The 21,895-nt window shown below is 42.3% G+C and overlaps 1 protein-coding gene across 3 annotated transcripts in view; it reads left to right on the top strand.

Annotated features, from left to right (window-relative positions):
• The window catches only part of GRM7 (glutamate metabotropic receptor 7), a 935,735-nt gene extending 914,787 nt beyond the window's left edge, over positions 1–20,948 (top strand). For all 3 annotated transcript variants that reach the window (XM_070776295.1, XM_070776293.1, XM_070776292.1), the window contains one exon: positions 19,751–20,948. Coding sequence is in view for 1 of the 3 variants with exons in the window: in XM_070776293.1 (XP_070632394.1) it covers positions 19,751–19,800 (50 nt within the window). In the remaining 2 variants the exon portion in view is untranslated. The remainder of the gene's footprint in view (positions 1–19,750) is intronic.
• Positions 20,949–21,895: the final 947 nt, after the last annotated feature.

The following is a 21,895-nucleotide window of genomic DNA, read 5'->3' as shown; positions in this document are numbered from 1 at the left end:
GGTTCAGTGTATCTCCTTATGAAGTACATTTAAATAACCATAATTAGCCTCATTATCTGGGCAAAACAATGCCTAATGGCACAGATCTGAGCTATTTTCATTAAAAAAAAAAAATACTCTCAGACTTGAGAACTTCCCAGGATGCATTTTGCTGCAGTGAAAGGTTTTGCACCCAGTACAACCCTGTCACTCACAAACACAGCAATCACTGGAGATTACTCGTCATTTGCATTAAAGGTAATTTCAGGGTGCTGCGTTTCACCTTGTCACTCATGTTCCTGGGTCCTTGCCAGAGGGCACCACAAGGAATAATTCAGGACGCCAGCCAGAGCCCCAGACCCAAAGGATAAACCTGGATATTCCAGAGCAGACAACATCTCCCTAAATGACAGGGTGGAATCTGGGGTGTTGGTCCTACAAGACAAAAAAAGCTTAGTAGAAGATGCTGGGCTCTTTCTTTCCCCTGACTCAGGCTTCTGCTCCACTGAGTAGGGTATGTTTGTCCAGCCTCATCAGCTTGGGATGGCAAAATGCTTGTAAGATATCAGCCTGTCTCATCTCTCCCAACTCCCCGTGTGAATGAAGTCAGAAGGCAGCACAAAGCATCTTAGAACCTGAGCCCTGCAGAAAATTTGGACTCATCCTGAATGCTGTACTAAACCAAGGAGACTTGGGGATGAGATGATGGCACAGCTTCTCTTTAAACACACGAAGCAAAGAATAGAGAATTGTGGCAGCCATTTTGGTACCTCAATCTTAAGACCGAAATCAGACCTGGGTCCCATGTCTGATCTACCAACTTTTATGAATTGCACAGTCTGGCGTGAAAGGCAAGTTCTCCTTTTAATTACATGTGCCATCAAGGTCAAGCCTGATAAACAGAACTTGGCAGGGCTGTACATTTCCAGAAATGTCTGGTCGGTGGGCCAACAACAGCAGCATCACCTCAGGCTTGCTAGAAACGCATACACTGAGGCTGCATCCCACGTTAACTAGGTTGGAATCTGCAGTCTAACAAGATCTCCACGTGGTTCACAGGCACAATACAATATGAAAAGGGCTCTCTGACACCAGTCTGCTTGCCCAGTCCACCTCATGCTCGTGTACATGTGTGTGTGTATTTGTTTGTTTATCTACCCTGCAGCCTGGCTGCATCAACCGAGGGCCACCAACACATCCTTCCCTCTGTGCAGAAACTCCCCTGGTGAAGAGCTGCTTGGATCCTGAAAGGCTATAACTGAGTCCATTCATTCCCAAGTCCAGAGAGACACCATCACCAGAGTCAACACTGTCCAGCAGAGATAACGGTGCTGCCTGGCTTAGCTCCCACCGATGAGACATGCAGGTGGAAAAATACTACATCAGTCTTGGTTCCAAGCCAAGAGCAGATGAACAGCTACCCAGCTGGTGGCTTCTGTTTCTGGCCAAAGCACCGGCTAAAAACAAGCTTCTCCTTGCCAAAATCATGGGCATTCCAGGCTCTCACAGGACCATAAACATGCCTCTCCATTTCAGAGAGAAATGATCCATTCCTCTCACCTTCTGCTGCTGTGGGTTTTGAAGAGACTATCGCTGAACGTCCCAACCAGGAATTTTGTCACCCTCACTGACAATATTTCAAGCTGAGTGTGATCCGGACATTCAAGGGTCAAAATGTTTCACATCTAATCTGTAGAGACTGGACAATTTTCCATGGATTAAGCTGATACTCTCACTTGTAGAAGTTGATGTAAACAGCCCTAAGAAACAAGAGCACCTACAAATTAAAGACAGTATGAGTCCCAATGTGATAATTCCTTGCTCCACTTCAGTGGAAAAAGAACTTGTTTCAGCCCAAACTGGATTATGGTAAAATAAATAGATATCACATACCACGCCTCCCCCACAGCAGTATTCTGAGTTTCCTAAGGACTGGAGCAGTAGAACATGGACTTTCAAATTTTACACCCCAACAGCCAGCAGGCTGACTAGAACGCACAGGATCCATCAGAGTGGCTTTCAGCGCTTCCTGTGATTTTTATCCATTTCTTCTGTAGTCAGTCCTGCCCTTTCCATTCTATATTTTTCTCACTAGTTTATACAATCGTTTTGAGAAAAAAAAAAGTTTTCAAATTTAAAACATGCTTACAAGAAGACTATTTTTTTTTTTTTTAAGTTCCTTGTAAACTAAAGGAAACTGTATGTTTAGAGGAGGGGCAGTGGGGCGGGGGCTGGTTAGACAGTAAGTCTTTACCTCAGGGAATCAGAAAGACATAGCATACCATTCTCCTTTGAAATCTTTTGGGGAATGTCTACACAATTCTGAAGATACATACATTGCTTCAGCTGTAAGCGTTACTTGGGACCCAACTGCTCTGTGTGGTGGTTAATACTTTCTTAGGTGGAAGAGTCTTAAGGAGACTTAAGGAGAGCCATTATGTAATTTGTAAAAGTAGTGAAGTGGCTATATCCATGGAATGATTACAGCACACAAAATACGGTTGATAGCCATTTCTAAGGAAGCATCTTAATGTTCTAAGAGCCTGATACACCACACAGTCAGTGTTGGTGTTCCTGGTACTCAGAGGTGGCGCTGCGTGCTATTCAGCTTAAGGGACTATGACAAGAAAAGACTGTTTTTGCTATAGGGATAAGGACTTAGTTGACCATGAATAAATAAGAATGATTAAAGATTACTGACTGACAATAAGATCTTTTAGAGTAAGGAAAATATATTTGTTACCTCTGAATGAAAAAGGAGTGACGGCTAGTGAAAAAGATGGAGGCCACGTGAGGATCATCTAGACTCCCTGAGAGGTCGCTAAGGGAAGTAAGTGTTTAGAGCTCACCAGAACAGCAGGGCAATGGCTTGTTGATGCAGCTGGGTCTTCATCACCAACTCTTATGTTCGAACTGAGGTCAAGACACAAGGGAGATTCCTTTTATCAAAGATGGTGGTTAGGAAAACAGATCAGTGAGGTGTGTCTTATAAGAACTGGCTCTGCTGCACTCCCTGGGCAGCAGCCCCTGGTCTGGTTTCTCTGGGCCCCATGGAGGAAGAGTAAGACAAGCCACAGAGCAGGGAAGATGAACCTGGGTTCCTGCCTCTGGGCTTGTGGGAAGAGAAAAATCGAAACCGCCACCCTCCCAGCGAACAATCTTGAAATAGCCTCTGGAAGCTCTACCCCCTGGGTGGTGGGTCTGTGCAAGGCCCAGAAATGGTACCAGTCTTCCTGGGGAGGTTGGTAGCATTGAGAGCAAACGGAGAGGCACAGAGGGCTACTTACAGAGGTCAAAGCCAACAGCATGGTGCTCAACAAATGCTCCCTGTTAAATCTGAACAAACATTCGCATTGCTCTAACAACACACAACAACAACTCAGAGCATCTGTAGGGAGGACGCTCCAGAGACGCACTTCGGCTGCCCAAGCAGAACAACCCATACCACTCTGCGCTTTAACTTGCCAAGTGAAACACCACACATGCCAAAGGTTGGGGACACAAGTGAAAAACAGTCCATAACCGAAAGCTACATATAGTCCCTTAGTAAGCAAACCTGAACTTCAGAATCGCTTATGGCTCCAAAATGAGTTTACAAAGGAATTCATTACACAGTTCCTACTAAATGAGCAGCCTGGCTCTTATGATTGAGTAATTTATTTCTATACTATGTTTCCAGCCGAAATGAAGGAGACGGAAGTCTACTTGCCTGTTTATCAGGAACTGATAAAATACTAATAGCAAATGCTTTTTCAATGATTCCTAAGTGCCAGTGTTATGTGATCCTTAGAACCCCTCAACGAATAGCTTCTGTTGGTATTCCTAGTGAGCAGTTAAGTAAACCAAAGCACAGAGGGGTGAACTGAACTGCCCGACATCACACAGGAAGTGGCAGAGCAAGGATTCAGACTCCCAGTCCCATCCTAGAGTCTCAGTTATTACCTCGTCCCTCCTATACATGCTGAGAAAGAAGAGAGCACTCGAGAGATTACAAATTCAGCTCTCTTTTAATTTTTTGATCACAATCTTCTCTAATTTTTCATCATCTCTCACCATATTGTGTGTGTGTGTGTGTGTGTGTGTGTGTGCATGCACACACCTGGAGCTCCCAGGTGGCGCTGGTGGTAAAGAACTTGCCTGCCAATGCAGGAGATGTAAGAGATACAGGTTTGATACCTGGGTGGGGAAGATCCCCTGGAGGAGGCAATGGCAGCCCACTCCAGAGTTCTTGCCTGGAGAATCCCATGGACAGAGGAGCCTGGTGGGCTGCGGTCCACGGGGTTGCAGAGAGTCGGACACGACTGACTGAGCAAGCACGCACATGTGTGCCCTTTCCATTTTGCTCATCTCTACCTCCTCCTACAAACGAACTGCAGGACTTCAGGGGACCGCCCTGGGCCAGGCTCTCCTCCTCAGTGTTATTCCTCCCACCAAATTCTTCACCAGTATCTCCCCTTGACCCACTTGTCGCTGCCCTTCCACTGAACCAACCCTGTGTGCTAGAGCACAAGCAAAACCTCAAGGTTTAGTTCAAAAGGAGCTTTGACCAGTGGAGAGCTTTCCAACATGCTGTGGGGGACGTCTTCCTAATTCAGAGATGTGAGGAATGGAGACACACACCTCCCCACTCCCCACCCCGCCCATTCTCATCCCACTGATGGCCACAAGCTGTCTCCTCTTTATGGTCCATTCTAAAATGCCTGCTCCTCTGGCCAACAATTCCCCACAATCATTCCATAACCACCCAAGGGCTAGGATGCACTGATTGCCCTCATTTCCATTTCTTCTGCCTACAGAGAAAATAATGCTTTTCAGAATATGAACAGGGGCCTGGAAATTGACCATTATCCACTCCCATTTCCCACAAAAGTGATACTAATATTTAGGACTTCATATGTCAACATCTCAAGGCCCAGGGTATGCATTAAGAAGAGGAGAACATCTGTAAGCTTTTATGGAAAAGGGAATACAGGGGGCATGGGTAGAGCCGAGTTTGCTCATGCAGTGCTGCCGAGGACACTGAGATGCAATGAAATAAACAGCCCCCGTCCAAGCTGAATACATAATATAGTTAATGTAGATACCCTAATCCCATGGGTTGAATGATTTCATTTTTTATGGTCAGTTCTGTTGCAGAAATGGATATTTGGGCTGTATTTACAGGACATCAAAACAGCCAGTTTAAAAGTAAGTAGATTCCTTCAAACTGATTCCAGCAACACTCTGATTAAGTAGTGGGCAAGGGAAGGGATGCACAAGGCTTATTGAATTTTCTGGTTTGATGGGGTTACCTGGTAACCTCTCTTTGTTTCATCCCTTACCGTTGAAATTCTTATTTTCAAAAACATATCACTTCACTCTGTTTATTTGGTGAAGCATGTTGGGCATGATTTAATCTTTTTCTGCTAAGATGGGAGTTCTGAAAGGGCTTTGGGTTCATTTTTCAGACTGCTGGTGCTAACTGTAGAAAGACTGAAAGTGTAGAAATTCAGAACATTGGTTATCTTCCTGGAATTTTCTTAATTTCTTGAAAATGGATCGTTCTTTTCTATCACTCTTCTCAAAATGCTGATTGAAGACTGTTTTCTTCTTCCCTATCTAAAAATGGATGAACTAGAAGTGGGCCAATGTGAGTTTTCATTTTGAAATCATCAGAAAAATGTATAGAAAATACTTCCAAAACATTGATCTTAAAAATATAATTGAAATAAGACTAATGTCTTTCCTAGTAGATAAATGCAAAGCACAGCCTTCTTGCTGACTGCAGATTTGGAAAGATCAGGTTGGTTGGAAAATTTACAGCCAGTGATAGAATGTATAGCAACTGCTGGTATATTTATTGTCCCCCCACCCTGCCCCGGGAGAGACCAAAAACAGTCAGCCGTTCAGCCAAAGGTTTTTTCGTATCATAGAGTTTCAGTCCATGACCTTTCTGAACTGGTCTTCAGAGAGGCAACAGGTAAATTATCCAAATGCAGAAATTATAACAAGCTAGAAACTTGGATTCAAATACAAAGGCCTGAGACAAATCAAACACGTGTCCTATTGAAAACTGATATGTCCTTGCTTCTGGACATCTGCTGGCAACCTGTAGCTCACCAAATACAATGGCTCATTATCACTAGCAAGGGAGAAGCCTCGGTGCTGGACAGAAATGAGATTCCATTTCCAGGCATGAGCTTTTTCAGAAGCAGGGAGAAAGGATAAGGGTATTTAGAATGGCAAATTCTGCCCACCAGAATCCTACTCTCCACTTTTCAAAACCTGCTACATTTTCTCAGTTCTCTTTTATGGGGCAACTATAGAGATGCTAGAGCAGGCCAGCTGGAGGGGCCTGACCTGTCACCGAACCCCGATCATTCATTTTCTCCACTCTCCAGCTTTTCCATTTCTTAGAATTTTCTAGAAGAAGGTGAGCAAGAACAAAGCCCATCACAAGAGGAGGTTCACAGTGGTTCAGACATGGACTCTGGAGTCAGATGGCCTGGCTTAGCTAGCTCTATGGTTGTGGAGTCCTACTTTACCTCTCTTCTCCCATCTGAAAAATGGGAAGAAAGAAAGCACCTTCTCAGACCACTCATGTGATGAGCTGGGCACAGCAAGCACTCTACAAATATTAACCCTTACCACTGATTAAACAAATTATCATTAACTAACCATTTCAAATTATCCCTTCACTCCAGTGTCTAACAGCTTATGACTCTTGTTCAACTCCATCCCATACTTTCCCTCCCTGTCCACTTTTCTCACAACTGACAAAAGAGCCTTAATCCTAATAGTTAACTGGTTCTGATTGATCACTGTAAGGGAGTGGCAGGTAACAAGAGAAGGCCTTAGCATAAGACAACACTAAAAAGAGTAGGAAACAGTTATCCTAAGTTTCCAGGAGACCTCAGACACGAGCACATGGCATTCATGGAAGGTAGCCAAAAAAGAAAGAAATGATTCACCTAGACACTGGGGATTTGAAAACTAAGACAGTATACCACCAGCATACCAAGACTGGAGGGGGACAAGAAAAGCCAGGAGTCACCCACATAAAAGACCCGGGGTGGAAATTTGAGCAAGGCCTATTGACCACGTCCAAGGTCTGGACCTCCAGGTTGACAGGCTGGTGCTTACATCTGCTCCAGGAAACAACACCATGAGTAGAAGGTCATGGAGGACAGATTAACAGCAAGTGACGGCCTTCAGAGTAGTGGAGTCTTTGGTGACCATTTTGCTTAAGTCTGCAGCCTTGGCATGTGCCTACATAGTTTAGATTTTCTACCAAAGCAGACATTCTTCGAAGGTTATGGGGATTCCTTCTATGTCTGTGTACCATCATCGTCCTAGAACCTAGAATGAAAGATGGCTCACATTAGGAATCTGGCAAATGTTTATCGACCGATTGCTATTTTATCCCAAAGAGACAGGGAGTCATGGTGGTGCAATAGTGTGACTGTCACTATAGTTTGAGGTGACATCTCCCAGGGAACAGATGCCTGGAGAATCCCAGGCATAGGGGAGCCTGGTGGGCTGCTGTCTATGGAGTTGCACAGAGTCGGACACAACTGAAGCGACTTAGAAGCAGCAGCAGCAGAGAACAGTTAACAGGAAATACTGTCAGAAAAAAAAAAAAAAAAAAAAGAGTTCTGTTCTCCTTAGCAATGCAGCAGCCTAGATTTTAAGAATTTCCTGTGTTGCTGTCACCAGAAGTAAAGGAATATCCTAGAAATTAAAATAGTTCTTTAGCCTAACCCTATCTCTCAGGGCCCACTGTTGTTTTCTGAAATGATGTGAAAATCTACCTGCTGTGTTCCTGTGTTTTCTTTGCAACAATACAGTCTCCTGCACAGTGTAACACAGACTCAGAAAGCTACCTCCTCAAGGGTCTAAGGGTTTGCAATGAAGACTGAGTTCAGAGTTTAAAACTCTCTAGTACATAACAGCACAGTTGGCAATTCCAAGTGTCACATAGATTTCTTGTTTAAATGACATCCTGTGAAAGAAGTTTACCCTATGAAATACAGGACACCAGCTGAGTTCAGATATGACCATTTTCCTGAATTCCATTATCGTGTAGAGCTGACTAGCTTTCAGTGCTGATCTTAAGATTGTTGCACAATGGAGGGGACGGTAGTGGTGCTGGTGGTGACAACTGCGTTTTCTTTAAAGTCCAACACTGTGCCAATGAACACATGACATCTGATCCTCCCAGCATCGTCAGTATCACCATCTTGATTTTGTAAACAATTGAAAGGCAAGGAATCTGAGGCTTAGAGACCTGTCACAAGATCACGGCTTATGGAGCACAGCTGGGGTTTCAATCCCAGAACTCGGACATGAGAGTCGTCTTGTTAACCCCAACTTCACATCACCTCCCACACCACTAAGTGGATCTTTCTCATCTTTGGAGGAAGGCAAAGTCCGCATGATCTTCAGCATTTGTCCTCAGTCATCGTCTTTTCTCCGAATTTAAAGAGGGATCTGTGATCACAACGTCTATTTCAAACCTTCCCTCTAAGCCTGAACAAACATCCCATTTCTTTTTTTCAAAACATTTGTTCTGCACTGGCTTCCTTGGGGAGAAGGAGGGGGCTACTGAACAACCTCGCCCACCAGGTTTTGCTGTCAAGAGTCCCTCACTGCTTAAAGGAATACTTCTCAGTCTCCTGAAATCTATGTATCCAGAATGCCTATTCAGTCATTACCGAGACCTCCTGCAAGAGTCACTGCCTCCTACAACAGGCAGAACACTCATGGGAATTGGGGCGTGGAATTTCAGGAAAGAAATCAAGGGGTGGTGGATGCTGAAGATCAGAAAGCAGTAAGCTGCAGAGAAGTTTCCTTGGAACTTCCTGTCCAGCTCTGCCTGGTAGAGAGGAGATAGTTGGTAAACATTTGAGTGAGAAAGATCTATGACCCCTGATGTCAGTTTCACCTCTCTCACCCTATCAATAACTAAAGTTCAAAAAAGGTGGGGATATAGGATGTGTTCGTTAGTCTCCCTAACTTGTGATGTCTTTTGTAAGTTCAGTTCAGTCACTCAGTCTTGTCTGACTCTTTGCAACCCCATGAATCACAGCATGCAAGGCTTCCCTGTCCATCACCAACTCCTAGAGTTTACTCAAACTCATGTCCATCGAGTTGGTGATGCCATCCAGCCATCTCATCCTCTGTCATCCCCTTCTCCTCCTGCCCCCAATCCCTCCCAGCATCAGGGTCTTTTCTAATGAGTCAACTCTTCACATGAGGTGGCCAAGTATTGGAGTTTCAGCTTTAGCACCATTCCTTCCAATGAACACCCAGGACTGATCTCCTTTAGAATGGAGTGGCTGGATCCCCTTGCAGTCCAAGGGACTCTCAAGAGTCTTCTCCAACACCACAGTTAAAAAACACCGATTCTTTGGCGCTCAGCCTTCTTCACAGTCCAACACTCACATCCATACATGACTACTGGAAAAACCATAGCCTTGAATAGACAGACCTTTGTTGGCAAAGTCATGTCTCTGCTTTTTAATATGCTGTCTAGGTTGGTCATAACTTTCCTTCCAAGGAGTAAGCATCTTTTAATTTCATGGCTGCAGTCACCATCTGTAGTCACTCAGTCGTGTCCAATTCTTTGTGACCCCATGGACTGCAGCATGCCAGGCTTCCCTGTCTATCACCAACTCCTGGAGCTTGCTCAAACTCATGTCCATCAAGTCAGTGATGCCTTCCAACCATCTTATCCTCTGTCATCCCCTTCTTCTCCTGCCTTCAGTCTTTCCCAGCATCAGCCTTTTAGTAAAGTCGGGATAATATTGGTACCTGCCTCATATGGCTGGCTGGAAGGATTAAAGAGTTTGCAAATACTAGGTGCTTGAGATTTTTTTTGAACATATTACATGTTTAACAAATGCTACTACATTCAGAGCCCAAGTTTGGACTCGTTGATGCCTTGTCCAAGAATCATATGTTTCTCAACTTCTTGGAAAGAAGAACTATCAAGAGAAAAAAATGTTCATGTCCCGTCAACTCAGCAGTATTGATTGTTTCCACAAGGACTCACCCCACTCCCTTTTTAGTCAACTCAGTTGGAATGCCCTTTGGGATATTACAGGTCACTTGTGGTGCTGTATACATAAAAGCTGCCTGGAAAAAAATGTGGTGGAGTGATAACAGTTCAGTCTGTTTCATAACTAACCTGAGTAACATGGACCCAGAGGTCATAAACATTCATATGTCACGGTCACCCGAGGATAGTTTTGGTCTCAGTCTTTCTGATAGAATTGGCTTGATTCTTGATCCAATCTTCGCTTTATCAATGCAGACATAGCTCAATTCCAAACTGCCAATCTGAGCACTGAATGAATAAAGGAGAACTCATCTCAACTAATCTAACTGACAGTCTTAGGACACTCATCAGTAGATATCCAATTTTTTCAATCAAAATGGAAAAATGGTATATATAAACAGATGCAGTTAAAAAATTCCAGCAATTGATTTTGCCAAAAACCCAACAATAAGTGTCCCTGGAATCAATGATTACCAGCTCCAATACTGCACACAGAGACTGTCTGCAGGAGTAGCAACAACCATTGATTAGGTGTACATGGCTGTCTGGCACAGTAAAAACCCGTCACTGCTGCCACAATAGAAAACACCACGCCCTCCAGGTGACCAATAAAACCTCTCATAGCTCAGGATTTCAATATCACACTTCTTCAGAGTTGAAATGCTGGCTGATGACAGTGGTGCAAATGGATGGAAGTGGCAACGTGTTGACAATGACTTGACAGATCACGTTCCCAATGAACAGATGAAATCTACAGGTGCTCTGACCACTCCTCAAACCTCCTCAGGGATTGCTGTCAGCACCCTAACAAGCATCCAGTCATCAGTGAGTTTAGTCTCACTGTACAGGCAGCCTGACCTGCTTTGGAGGAATTCTTTCTTCCAAGAGAGAAGAATATGCACACACGAGTCAGTGTTATCTATGCAAGAGGAGTTCTCTACATGCACTCAGAGAGAAGACTAATTACAGCTACACATGGTAAAATTACATGTGACCCCATTCTGAGTGTCTTACATATGTTACCACCTTCAATCTTCCTAAGGACCCTAGAGGTTGATACTATTGTTAGGTCCATTTTCCAGAAGAGGAAACTAAGCCACAGAGATGATAGTCCCTTGCCCAAGGTCATACTTGATCAATGGCTATCCTTGTACTTCTTATGTCCTTACATTTTCCCACTGTTCTTTTACTCTGGTAGGGGTTTTCATGATCACTCTTGAATTATGACCAACAGAATTCTACACCAGGCTATGGACACTACTGCAATTCTTTTTATTTTTTCTCTGAGATACATGACTTTGTCAAGAGTATTACTTCTCAGTGGCAGATACTATAAGATAAAGGTAGAACTATCTCTGAGCAAAGTGCTAAAGCATACATTTTGCTTTGGACATGAAACTTCTCAAACATTCAGAAAAGTTGAAAGAGTGGTGGTATAATCCACTACTGAGATAGTCGCTGTTAATATTTTACCATTTTTGATTCATGCATATCTATCTATCTCTGCCTTGAACCATTTGAAAGTTGGTTATCAGATATCATGAGACATTACTCCAAAATATTTTAGCTTATTACAAAATGCAGACATTCTCCAACTCTACCATTACCTCATTATCACATCTAACCAAGTTCAACATGATTCTCTAATAGCATCTAACGCTCAGTGCCTGGTCTTCTAGCTTCAGTCTCTTTATCCCTCCTGATAGCAAGCAACCTTTCAGCTTCCCCATCAAGTTTCTCCAGACCCAGTGCTTTGAATCCAACTCAGTGTTCACTTCCACAAACCCCTGCTGACTTCTAGTAAAGGAAATTTCAGTCCCCTATCAGAATCAATCAAGTTATACCCCAAGTGCTCTAACCAAGACTTCAAAGAGGAACAGGCACTGTGGACAGATCCATTAGACAGCCTCAGGGCAAACAGAATACATTGAAAGAAAGACTGTAAACCATCCATTTAAAATTAGGAATTTGATAATTTGAAAAATCCCAAGGGATTGTTAAATACATTCATATACCTTGAACCTGAAGGGGTTAAACTTCAATGCCAATTGCAATTCACCCTATTCAAATGAACAGATTTGCAGTGTGTTTAAGAAAAGGAGAGGAGAGGAAGCACTTTTACACAGAGCAAAGAAGGTAGAAAATCTGGAAGCATTGTAGTTAAGCACAGTTTGTGTGGTTATGGTTGGTAATGGGAGTCCACAGTTAGAGAACCAGGCTCACTATCATTAGACCCCAACCATGACCAAATTCCAGTGCTTTCCATTTCGCCAATAGGAGCCCCTGTCTGTATTCAGAGAAAGGATGGTTAGGGGTTTGCTCCATCCATCTTTTATGTGACCACAAAGTCTCTTTTCTCTTCCGTCAGCTAATACTTGTGATTACTCTTGATCATGCTCTGTAATAAACAACCCTTCAGTTTCCTCTGACTGGGGGACTAGGACTGCTCTATAGCTATGAAGATCAGAAGACTTTCATGCTGCAGGGAACAATCTGGGTCAGGGCTACCAGGTTCCTCATTCCGATTATCTCAGAAAGAAGGAGAAAAAAGCCTGGCAGAAAGTCTAAAGCCAAAAGGAGAAGTTTTAAGGACTATCAAACAGATGTGAATAGGCCCCTTGTTATCAGTTTCAACTGACCCTATCATCTTTAGTCATCCTGTGATAAATGTAGGTGCGTACATACTGAGGGGCACCTGGTCTACCTGACTCCTTGAGGACAGGGGCATGTCTTATTCCCTCTGCATCCCAGGCAGCCCGTGTTTAACACCTAGCAGACATGTGTTTTGCATTTGCTGTAAACTAAAGCTCTGCCTGATTTCTGTCACCTGAAAGAGAATCTAATCCTTCCACCTTCCAAAGCCAGGATCCAGATATACCGTCCAGGGGATGCTCCTGCCTGCACAGAGCTTTAGTTGTCAAGCCCTGCTTTTTATCCACAGGTTAAGCTGAGTTGGATTCCAAGGAAGGAAGAAAAGTGAAGGTTTCCTTTGTCTCTTTCCTTTGCCAAGATTAAGAGTCTTCTCTGGTTTCCCCTCCTTTGAGCACACAGGTCCTCTAAGATCTGCCACTGCCAAACAACTCAGCTGAACCAAACACAACAGAACTTGATTGTCATGTCACATACAGCCACTCCCAAATTAAAACAAACAGCACAGCTCTGGCCTCAAGGATACTTCCCCACCACAGTGACCAAACAAGCTCTCGCCTACGTCCTCATCCCCAGGACAGCATGGTGCTGCTGAGGCCACAGGTGGACCTAGGAGCTGCTTGCTCACGGATGGCCCCACTGTGGTTTTATCTTGGAATCCCACTCACTACAAATACAATCCTCATCTCTCTGTCAACTCCAAGCTGATCTCCCTTCCTGCACTTCCCATCTTTCACCTCTCTCCTTCTGTCAAATATGGGTAAGATGCTCACAGTTTATCCAAAAATCCAGAACCTTATACCCAGCATAAAATGCTCTTGGCAATCAGATTAATTTCCCTTCCATCTCTCTCCCAGCATTCTTTCTTCTCTTGGTGAACCCTCACCAAACTCCTCAAACTCCTCAATTTTTTTTCTCTTCTCTCAAAACCCTGAGCTTTTTCACAGAAAAAACTAATGTGGCACCCTCCAGGTAGAAGTGTGCCCTGACACCCATGTCTCCAGGCAGGGAAATATCTCTAGTTCACTGTTCAAGACACAATTCCATATTCCCTCTACTTTGAAACCTCTCTCGAGTGTCTCAGGCAAGATTTTCCACCTTCCTCGGTGCACACATTAGTGATGTCACCTCCTGGCAGGGTTGGAATTCTCCACGCACATTTCACTCTTTGTTCCAGCCACCCTGGCCTGTCAGCTGCCAGCTTCACTCAGGGCTTTGCCCCTGCCATCACTCTGTGGCCCAAATATCTGCATAGCTCCTCTCTCATCTCCTTTCAAACTCTGCTCAAATGACATCCCCTTCTGAATCTCAACGGCCACCTTTCCGAGGACAGAGGTCTTTGCCCGAATCCCTCTCTACTCGCTTTGGCCACCTTTTCCCTGGTGTTTGAGATCACCTGACCTTCTCATGGTATTTGAGTCTCAGTATTCATGGACCCCCAATTTGCAGACTCGACTATTTGCTGAAACTGATTGTAAGACTGAAAGCAACACTGCAGTGTTTTCGCAAGTGTTTGTGCAGGGCAGGGGGATATTTGTCACCGAACATATGAAGTCTCAGAGTAGATCAACAGGGCGATATTTTACCTTTTTTCAGCTCTAATGTGCAAAAAAAAAAAAAAAAACCACCAAAAACAGTGTGCTCCTGGTCTATTGAATGCCTGTGCTTTACGTATTTGTACTTTTTTGGGTGATTTTACTGTTTCACTGAGCAGAGTACAGTGCTGTCTGAGAAAAGTGAAGGTCACTCAGACTCTTTGTGACCCCTTTGATTGTTGCGATCCCACAGACTGTAGCCCGCCAGGCTCCTCTGTCCATGGGATTCTCCAGGCAAGAATACTGGAATGGGTTACCCTGCCCTCCTCCAGGGGATCTTCCCAACCCATCTAAGCCACTAGGGAAGCTGGAAGTGCTGTCTAGGGTTCCTTAAGTAAGGGAAGGTTAGATGTGCATTCCAGGGAAAAAGAAACATGTTAGATAAAGCTTTGTTCAGGCATGGATTACAAACTCAATGTTTGCAGTAACTTCACAGGCTACAACTGCCATTAACAAGAATTGGCTGTATCTATTTTTTGTAAAAAAATAATCCACCTTCCTGCAGTAGACTGTAAGTGCCTCTCTCAAAGGAGAGAGTGCACCTCAGCATAACGCATCTATATTGTCCCTGCCTGTAACAGTGTCTCACACACAGCAGGCGCTCCATAAATGTGTGCTGAATTGCACTGAACCACAAACTATTTCAGAACAGAGACGACTTTTCTCTGCCTCCGTGCCACCAGTTATTAGCCAAACTACTATCACAGTTGAATTTTTGGTAACAGCTGATGAAATAAAGGGTTGGATACATAGACTTGTGAAACTCCTGTCCCCAAAGAGTAAGGCCTGGATTTTAGGTCCAGCTTTTCGTCCAGGATCACTAGTACTATTCTGCTACTATTTTATCACTATCGCCTTACTTGTAATGGTACCCTTAAGAAGGGCTTTAAGGCACATCTCAGTCTTGGACACATCACTGCACTGCATTCAAATCATGCTCCAAAATTCTGGGATCCATGATATACTGAAACCGCCAATACACAAAAGGAGCTCACTGCCTTGGCAAAGTGCATATGAAAAAGTAGAAATCTGTGACGCAGTATTTCAGTGCATCTTTCTTTTCCAAGGCCAAACATATTTGGCCTCAATCCAATTACCTAGATATCAGCTTTACTAAGCAAAAACCTGTTTCAAAACAGAGACTTTGTATATTTTGCCTTAAATGCACATTTTAAGAACTGTGTAAACCTGTGCTCGACATTCTACATCTTAAAGTACCAATTAGGTTTTTCCAAATAAACACTAAAATGTTCATTGACTCCTTTCATGTCAGAATTGGAAATTGATGTCTCAATTTTAGCTGGGCTATTTTGGCCCTTCTTGGATGCTAAGTGGGAAAAATAGTGCTGTGGTTTAACTTAGAAATGAAATCTGAGGAGCTGGAACAATGGTTAGTTTTGTATATAACACCACCACAGGGACGCTGTGGGGAGGAAAAGAAAAAGGGTGGCCAAGTCCATGAGGTTTCCATGGATTTTTTTTGTGCTCCGTTTTCGCCTAAGATCCTCCCAGAGCTGACAGGGACTTCAGAGAGCAGAGGCCCTTCTATAACAACACACATTAAGTAATACATACATTATTACACACATTAGTAAACATGGGCCAGTGACGTTGTATGACCCATTTCCTAGGCACTTGGAAGAGAAGGTCTCTACCTTCCTGACAGTGACAGGTATGTACATCTACACACACATTTGAATTTTTTTTAAGTGCTCAGTAAAACACATGGTCTTTGCGACTAAAGTATTGAATTCCTTGTTATTTAAGAAAAATAAGAAATTAAATGTCGATGAGAGAAAACAACTCTATTTAATTTTACTTACTCCCTGTTTCCCATAATTCATTGGTTCCTATTATATCCATTAGATTATGTCTTCTCCATTTTTGTCCCTTATCCTTCATTTCCTATAGTCTGAGTGACAAACATTTCACAGAAAACACTTTGAGAAATTTTTGTGGGACAAAAAGGCTCAGATAAAATTCAAAAGAAAACAACTAGTTCAGTGAAGTTAATTGAGCTTGATTTTGACAGAACACCAAGAGTAAATTGGGATGTCTGAGCTTTCTTAACTAGCAAAAGTGAATTAGTAATTCATTTCCAAACCAGTGTCTGCAACATTGTCTCATTGTGAATACCAGCTCCTAAAGCTTCTCTTGCTTTCAGAACTTCTGATACAGATGGCTTTAAAAATTCCATAGGGACCATGCCTAATACTCATTGTTCTTCAAACTCATAATCTTATAAAAGAAAAAAAAAATTCGTATTTAACAATAAAAAGCATACTTCCTTACTGAGTACTTCACTGCATGACTATTTTGAACTAAGCAATTTTCTTTCCTAGGCCATAAACCACATTGCTATTCAAATAAATGGAATTATCAGACACCATAGGCACTTATTTTATCTACTTATAAGGCTAGAATGGTTTAAAAATAAACATTCTAATAATTGGACAGTGCTCTGAAAAGTACAGAAATTGTCATTTTAGGAGTTTAAGGTTTGTGAGCACAAGCTAATGAAACTGCCATTTGCGGCAACACAGAAGGACCTAGAGATCGTCATACTGAGCGATGTCAGACAAAGATGAATATCACACCACTTAGATGTGGGATCAAAAATAATGTTACAGATGAAGGTCCTTACAAAACAGAAACAAACTCACAGACTTAGAGAATGAATTCATGGTTATCAGAAGGGAAGGATGGGGAGAAGGTATAGTTAGGGAGTTTGGGACAGACATGTACACACTGCTATATTTAAAACGCATAACCAACAAGGATCTACTGTACAGCACAGGGAACTCTTCTAAATGTTATAGGGCAGCCTGGATGGGAGGGGTTTGGGGGAGAATGGATACATGTATATGTTTGGCTGAGTGACTCTGCTGTGCACCTGAAACTCTCACAACTCCGCGAATCGTCTATACTTCAATATAAAACAAAAAGTTTAAATAAAATTAAAAAATACTCATGGTAGGATCTACACAACTCTATGATTTTGCTGCCAAGTTTCTAAGCTGTTCTGCAGAGAAAGCACGCATGGGTACTAAGCATATGTATGGAACTTTGCAATTTAAAGAGACAGTTATGCATTATGTTATCAGACAAGAAACTGGGATATTTCATACATTTGTACCATTAACAACCTGCAGGGTGATAATTATTCTACCTACTTTCCAAAGGCTCGGAGAAGTTCAGTGTGTCATGGGACAGGTCTAGGTCATACCTTGAGTAAGGGCTAGAGCTCAATCAGACCCTGGGTCAGGTGAACCCAACGCAGCATCAGGAGCCCTCATCCCAAGGTTACTAGAGAACACGACAGACAATCCACTCCAGGCAACAGTGAATTCCCATGATCATTCTCACTTCTGGGTTTTTTTAATGTTCTTTTTTCTTTTTTTTTTTTTTACTATGACCTCATCTTTAAATGCAAATGAATGCTCAGATTTGCAACTCATGGACAATATCTTCTAGCCTACTTACTCTTTGTACTAAGACTCTTACAATGAATATTCCTCCTGAATAATGTGCATTTTATAGTAAAAAGCTTGAGGAATTTCAAATACATTGGGCTTTTTCCACTAGATGGCTACAGTTATGCAGAAAACAATCTTAATTATCCATGCAAAGAAGTAGTCTCAGGTATCTAGGTCAGGATCAGTTTCTGGGTTTCCTGTTTCTTTTTCTTCCCTTTGTCTTGAGGATGATTACAATGTGGGTGTTTGACAAGGCATGCTGTCACTATTTCTTGCAACTGTAAAGCTGGGGTTTTCTAGATGCAACACTGTAAATAAGCTTCAGAGTTTTAAAATATATATATATATATATATATACATATATGCATATATTTAGAAAGTTTTCCTATGTGACTGCAAACCAAGAACTGTTGAAGACAGTGAAGGCCATGATAACAATGGGAACATTTTTAGAAGACTGAGGCATTAATGGAGTCATGCATTTATTGACTGATGATGCACAACAACTAGCCTCATGATCCGATTCTGGGGGATCCCCAATTTCATATAATTATATTGAAAATCTGTATTATATATAGCAACATAATAGTTTTCCCTCTAGTTTTAGTTAATAAATGCAACATGATTTAATAGGGAAATAAGCCTATGTCTTCAAACCAGAATTTGTCAAGAGACTCTCAATATTTAATCCAGAACCTAAGATCAGCTTTGTTGTAGGCTGTACATGAGCGTATATACTTCTGTAACATACTGACTGCCTTACTCCAAGTACAGAGTCTCTTTTGGTATGTTGCTGTGGCTCTTCCTTGCCTCTGAATTCACACCTAAATCCCTACTTACTATAAAGCACAGGAAGCTCAGCTCAGTGCTCCGTGATGACCTAGGTGGGGTGGGGCTAGGGATATATGTATACGTACAGCTGGCTCACGTCACTGTACAGCAGAAACTAACACAGCGTTGTAAAGCAGTTATACTCCAATAACAACAAGGAAGTTCTGGAAGAATTCTTGCTACACGTTTGCATTAAATGGGCAAAAGATTTAAAACCTAAGAACAGGAAGGAATCAGTAAATGCTACATGGTGGTTATCTTGCGTCCAACAGAAGCTGATGCAAAACCACAAAGATTCAATGAATAAAGACCATATCAGTTGACAGCAATGTGTATGACTTGATATTGGGAACTAGAATGCAGAGCAGAGACATACCTTGGGATCTCAGTGTCCTTGTTTCCATCAGGAGGACAGGAAAGGGTCTGACTTGCTCATCAGCTGCTCCCCAGTGCCTTGCCTCTTGTCTGCCGTATGGTAGGCAACTGACGCATACCTACTGAAAAAAATGAATGAATGACTGAATGAGTGAATTAGTGAAGATGAGTCCTAAATTCACTGCACCAAATATAAAAAGAATGTAGTCTACATTTAAGGAAAACAAAGTAGTCTATGCACGTTGAGATTCCTGGCAGATTTAAGTAAGCTTCAAACCTTGATGGAAACAATCCTGCAAATTACCATTTACAACTTACTGATGAGAACACTATAAAAGTCAATCTATAGTAATTTGATTGTGTAAATCAAAACCAGAGCAGGCACTCTGGTTGGTCTAGCCTCCTGTCAACCTAAATTAATTCCAGTGACCCAGGACAGACCTTTGCCAAGCAAGAGCCATTTATTATAAGAAGGTCTGGGAGAAGATCACAAAAGGAAATTTACTACAACATGGGTGGGTCCTTTAAGCTAATTGGAAAGCATGAGACCCACTGATAAATTTACTAATGGTATGGACCATAAAAAGGATTGGAAATACGTCAGAATAGAGAACCCAGCTGGTTTCAGAATTGCTGGGCATAGCAGATTCTAGCAGATAAAATCCTACAATTAGGCAGAGGAATCCAGCGCCATTTGCATGGTCCCATCTTGACTTGGCACGCAAAGTCATCACAGATCTAATTCTGCTTCTACCCTTGTACATAGAGTCACTGTCACAACTGATTCTTTCACATTTATCTTCCAGGCCCTGCTGCAAAAAAGAAGTATGTCAGTTATAATAACCTGGTTATCTAACCTGTTCCATTCCATGGAACAATGGAGGAGGACGACCCTCAGTTCTTTTGTCACCCAACCTGGCATTGGACTCTTTTGGTCCAGCCTGCTGCCCATCATCGGAGGAGCATCCCCGGCCAGGAGACCAACGGTAGAGGATCCAAGTGTCCTACACAGCTGCTTTATGAAATATTCTTACTTTATCTTGGCTTAATAAGTCACTGGCATCAGCACTGCCAACTCGGCTGCAACTCTGGACTTTTCCCTACCAAAGGGAGCATTGAGACTCAAGTCCCACCCAGGCTCTTGAGGGCGAACCCCTTGAGAGCCTCAATGACCGTTTTTGGGGCTGCCCAGTCTTTCTACGTCTGTACTTCCAGGCTGCAAGGTTTTGAACTTTTCTGTACAGTTTGTGAGGACTTTTGCACTTTGCCATCCAATGTTGTACCTCGGTTCTCTGTTTGTTTTCGAATGCCCTGTTTTCATAGAACCCTATTCTTTCAGACAGCGGGATCTTTGGGGAAAACTTTGAAACGATTAAAATTTTAAAAGGCTCTCGGCAGACTAAAAAGGAAAAATGTGTGTACGTGACTGTATAATTATGATTATAGTACCGCTGCAAATCATGTTATTTTTTTTTAAAGACAAAAAAAAAAAAAAAAAAGATATTTAAAGACCAAAAACTGTGCTGAGAAAAGTATACCCTACCTGTCTTTGGTATGAGATAGGTCACAAGGGAAAAAGGTATTGGCTGAACGGAATAGAGGTCTTGATCTTGGGAATGCATGCCAGTAATGTATTTTACAGTACACGTTACTCATTTATGTTCAATATTTGTATTTGTGTTCCCTTTTGTTACTTTAATTAGGATATGGGTATTTTGCAATAATTTTAACAATGATTAAACTATTTGAAGGAAAGAATATGGATTTTTCATGTCTTGAGGTTTGGTTCATGCCCCCCTATGACTGATCAGTGTGATAAGGACTTTAAAAAAAAGAGCATGTATGTTTTTTACTGTTTGTAAGAAGTACTTTCGTTAATCCTGCTGCTCATGTGCCAATTTAGTGGAGAAACACCCTTGCTGAAAAATCACCCTTTCCATTCTCTTTCAATTCTGTGATATTGTCCAAGAATGTATCAATAAAATACTTTGGTTAACTTTTTTATTTCCTGCAATAAATATTTTTAGTTGTTTATCCCTTTTTAGTGACAGCTGCTTCCATACTTATTTTAAGTTAGGGAACCACGTGGACAGCCAAGCCTGTTAAAACCTCATATCTGAGTCCACAAATGAAGATGTAGCTGACGGACATTTATTAACCTGTTGTTATCATTTAAGTCCCTAAGCTGTGTCTGACTCTTCTGTGACCCTATGGACTGTAGCCCACCAGGGACCTCTGTCCATGGGATTTCGCAGGAAGGAATACTGGAGCAGGTGGATCATTTCCTTCTCCAGGGGATCTTCTCTAAGTATCAGACCCACATCTCCTGTACTGGCAGTTGGATTCTTTACCCCTGAGCCACCAGAGAAGCCCATATATTAACCCAAAGGTGCTAAATTCTCTCACGGAAAAGCTGCTTCTAAGCCCGCACATTCCATTTCTTCATAATTGAAGTTGAGACCTAACCATCTCAGACACTTTCTCAGAGAGTTATCTATCCAAAATAGCAAGAATGCGAGAAAGAAGAGAAAAATTAAAAAGCAACACAAGCTTCAATAAACAGCAGTCTAGGTCAATGTAGTAAAATGATAAACATACCCCCAAAACTTAACCAAAGGAGAAGTAAATAAAGATAACTACTATACAGCATTTGTCTATATTTTCAAATAAATAGGTGGGCCATGCAGATGATAAGATTAAGATTTGGGGTTACCAAAGCTCAACAGGAAGAATGGCCTCATAGATCAACTTGTAGTAACTTGGGTTTCAGAGCACAAAATAATCTCCCTTTGCAGTGATACTGGTCCTTAGAACTCAGGATTAGACGGTAAAATCCAAAGTGAATTTCAAGAAACCACTGTGCATCTAAGTGTAACTCCTTTTCAACTTTGATTAATAAAACCCACACCTAATCCACCTTTGAAGAATTGATGCTTTTGAACTGTGGTGTT

Source organism: Bos indicus, chromosome 22 (genome assembly GCF_029378745.1).
Source record: "Bos indicus isolate NIAB-ARS_2022 breed Sahiwal x Tharparkar chromosome 22, NIAB-ARS_B.indTharparkar_mat_pri_1.0, whole genome shotgun sequence".
Classification (NCBI taxonomy): Eukaryota; Metazoa; Chordata; class Mammalia; order Artiodactyla; family Bovidae; genus Bos; species Bos indicus.
Note: the sequence above shows the minus strand (reverse complement) of the source record. Positions and strands in the feature narration are given on the sequence as shown.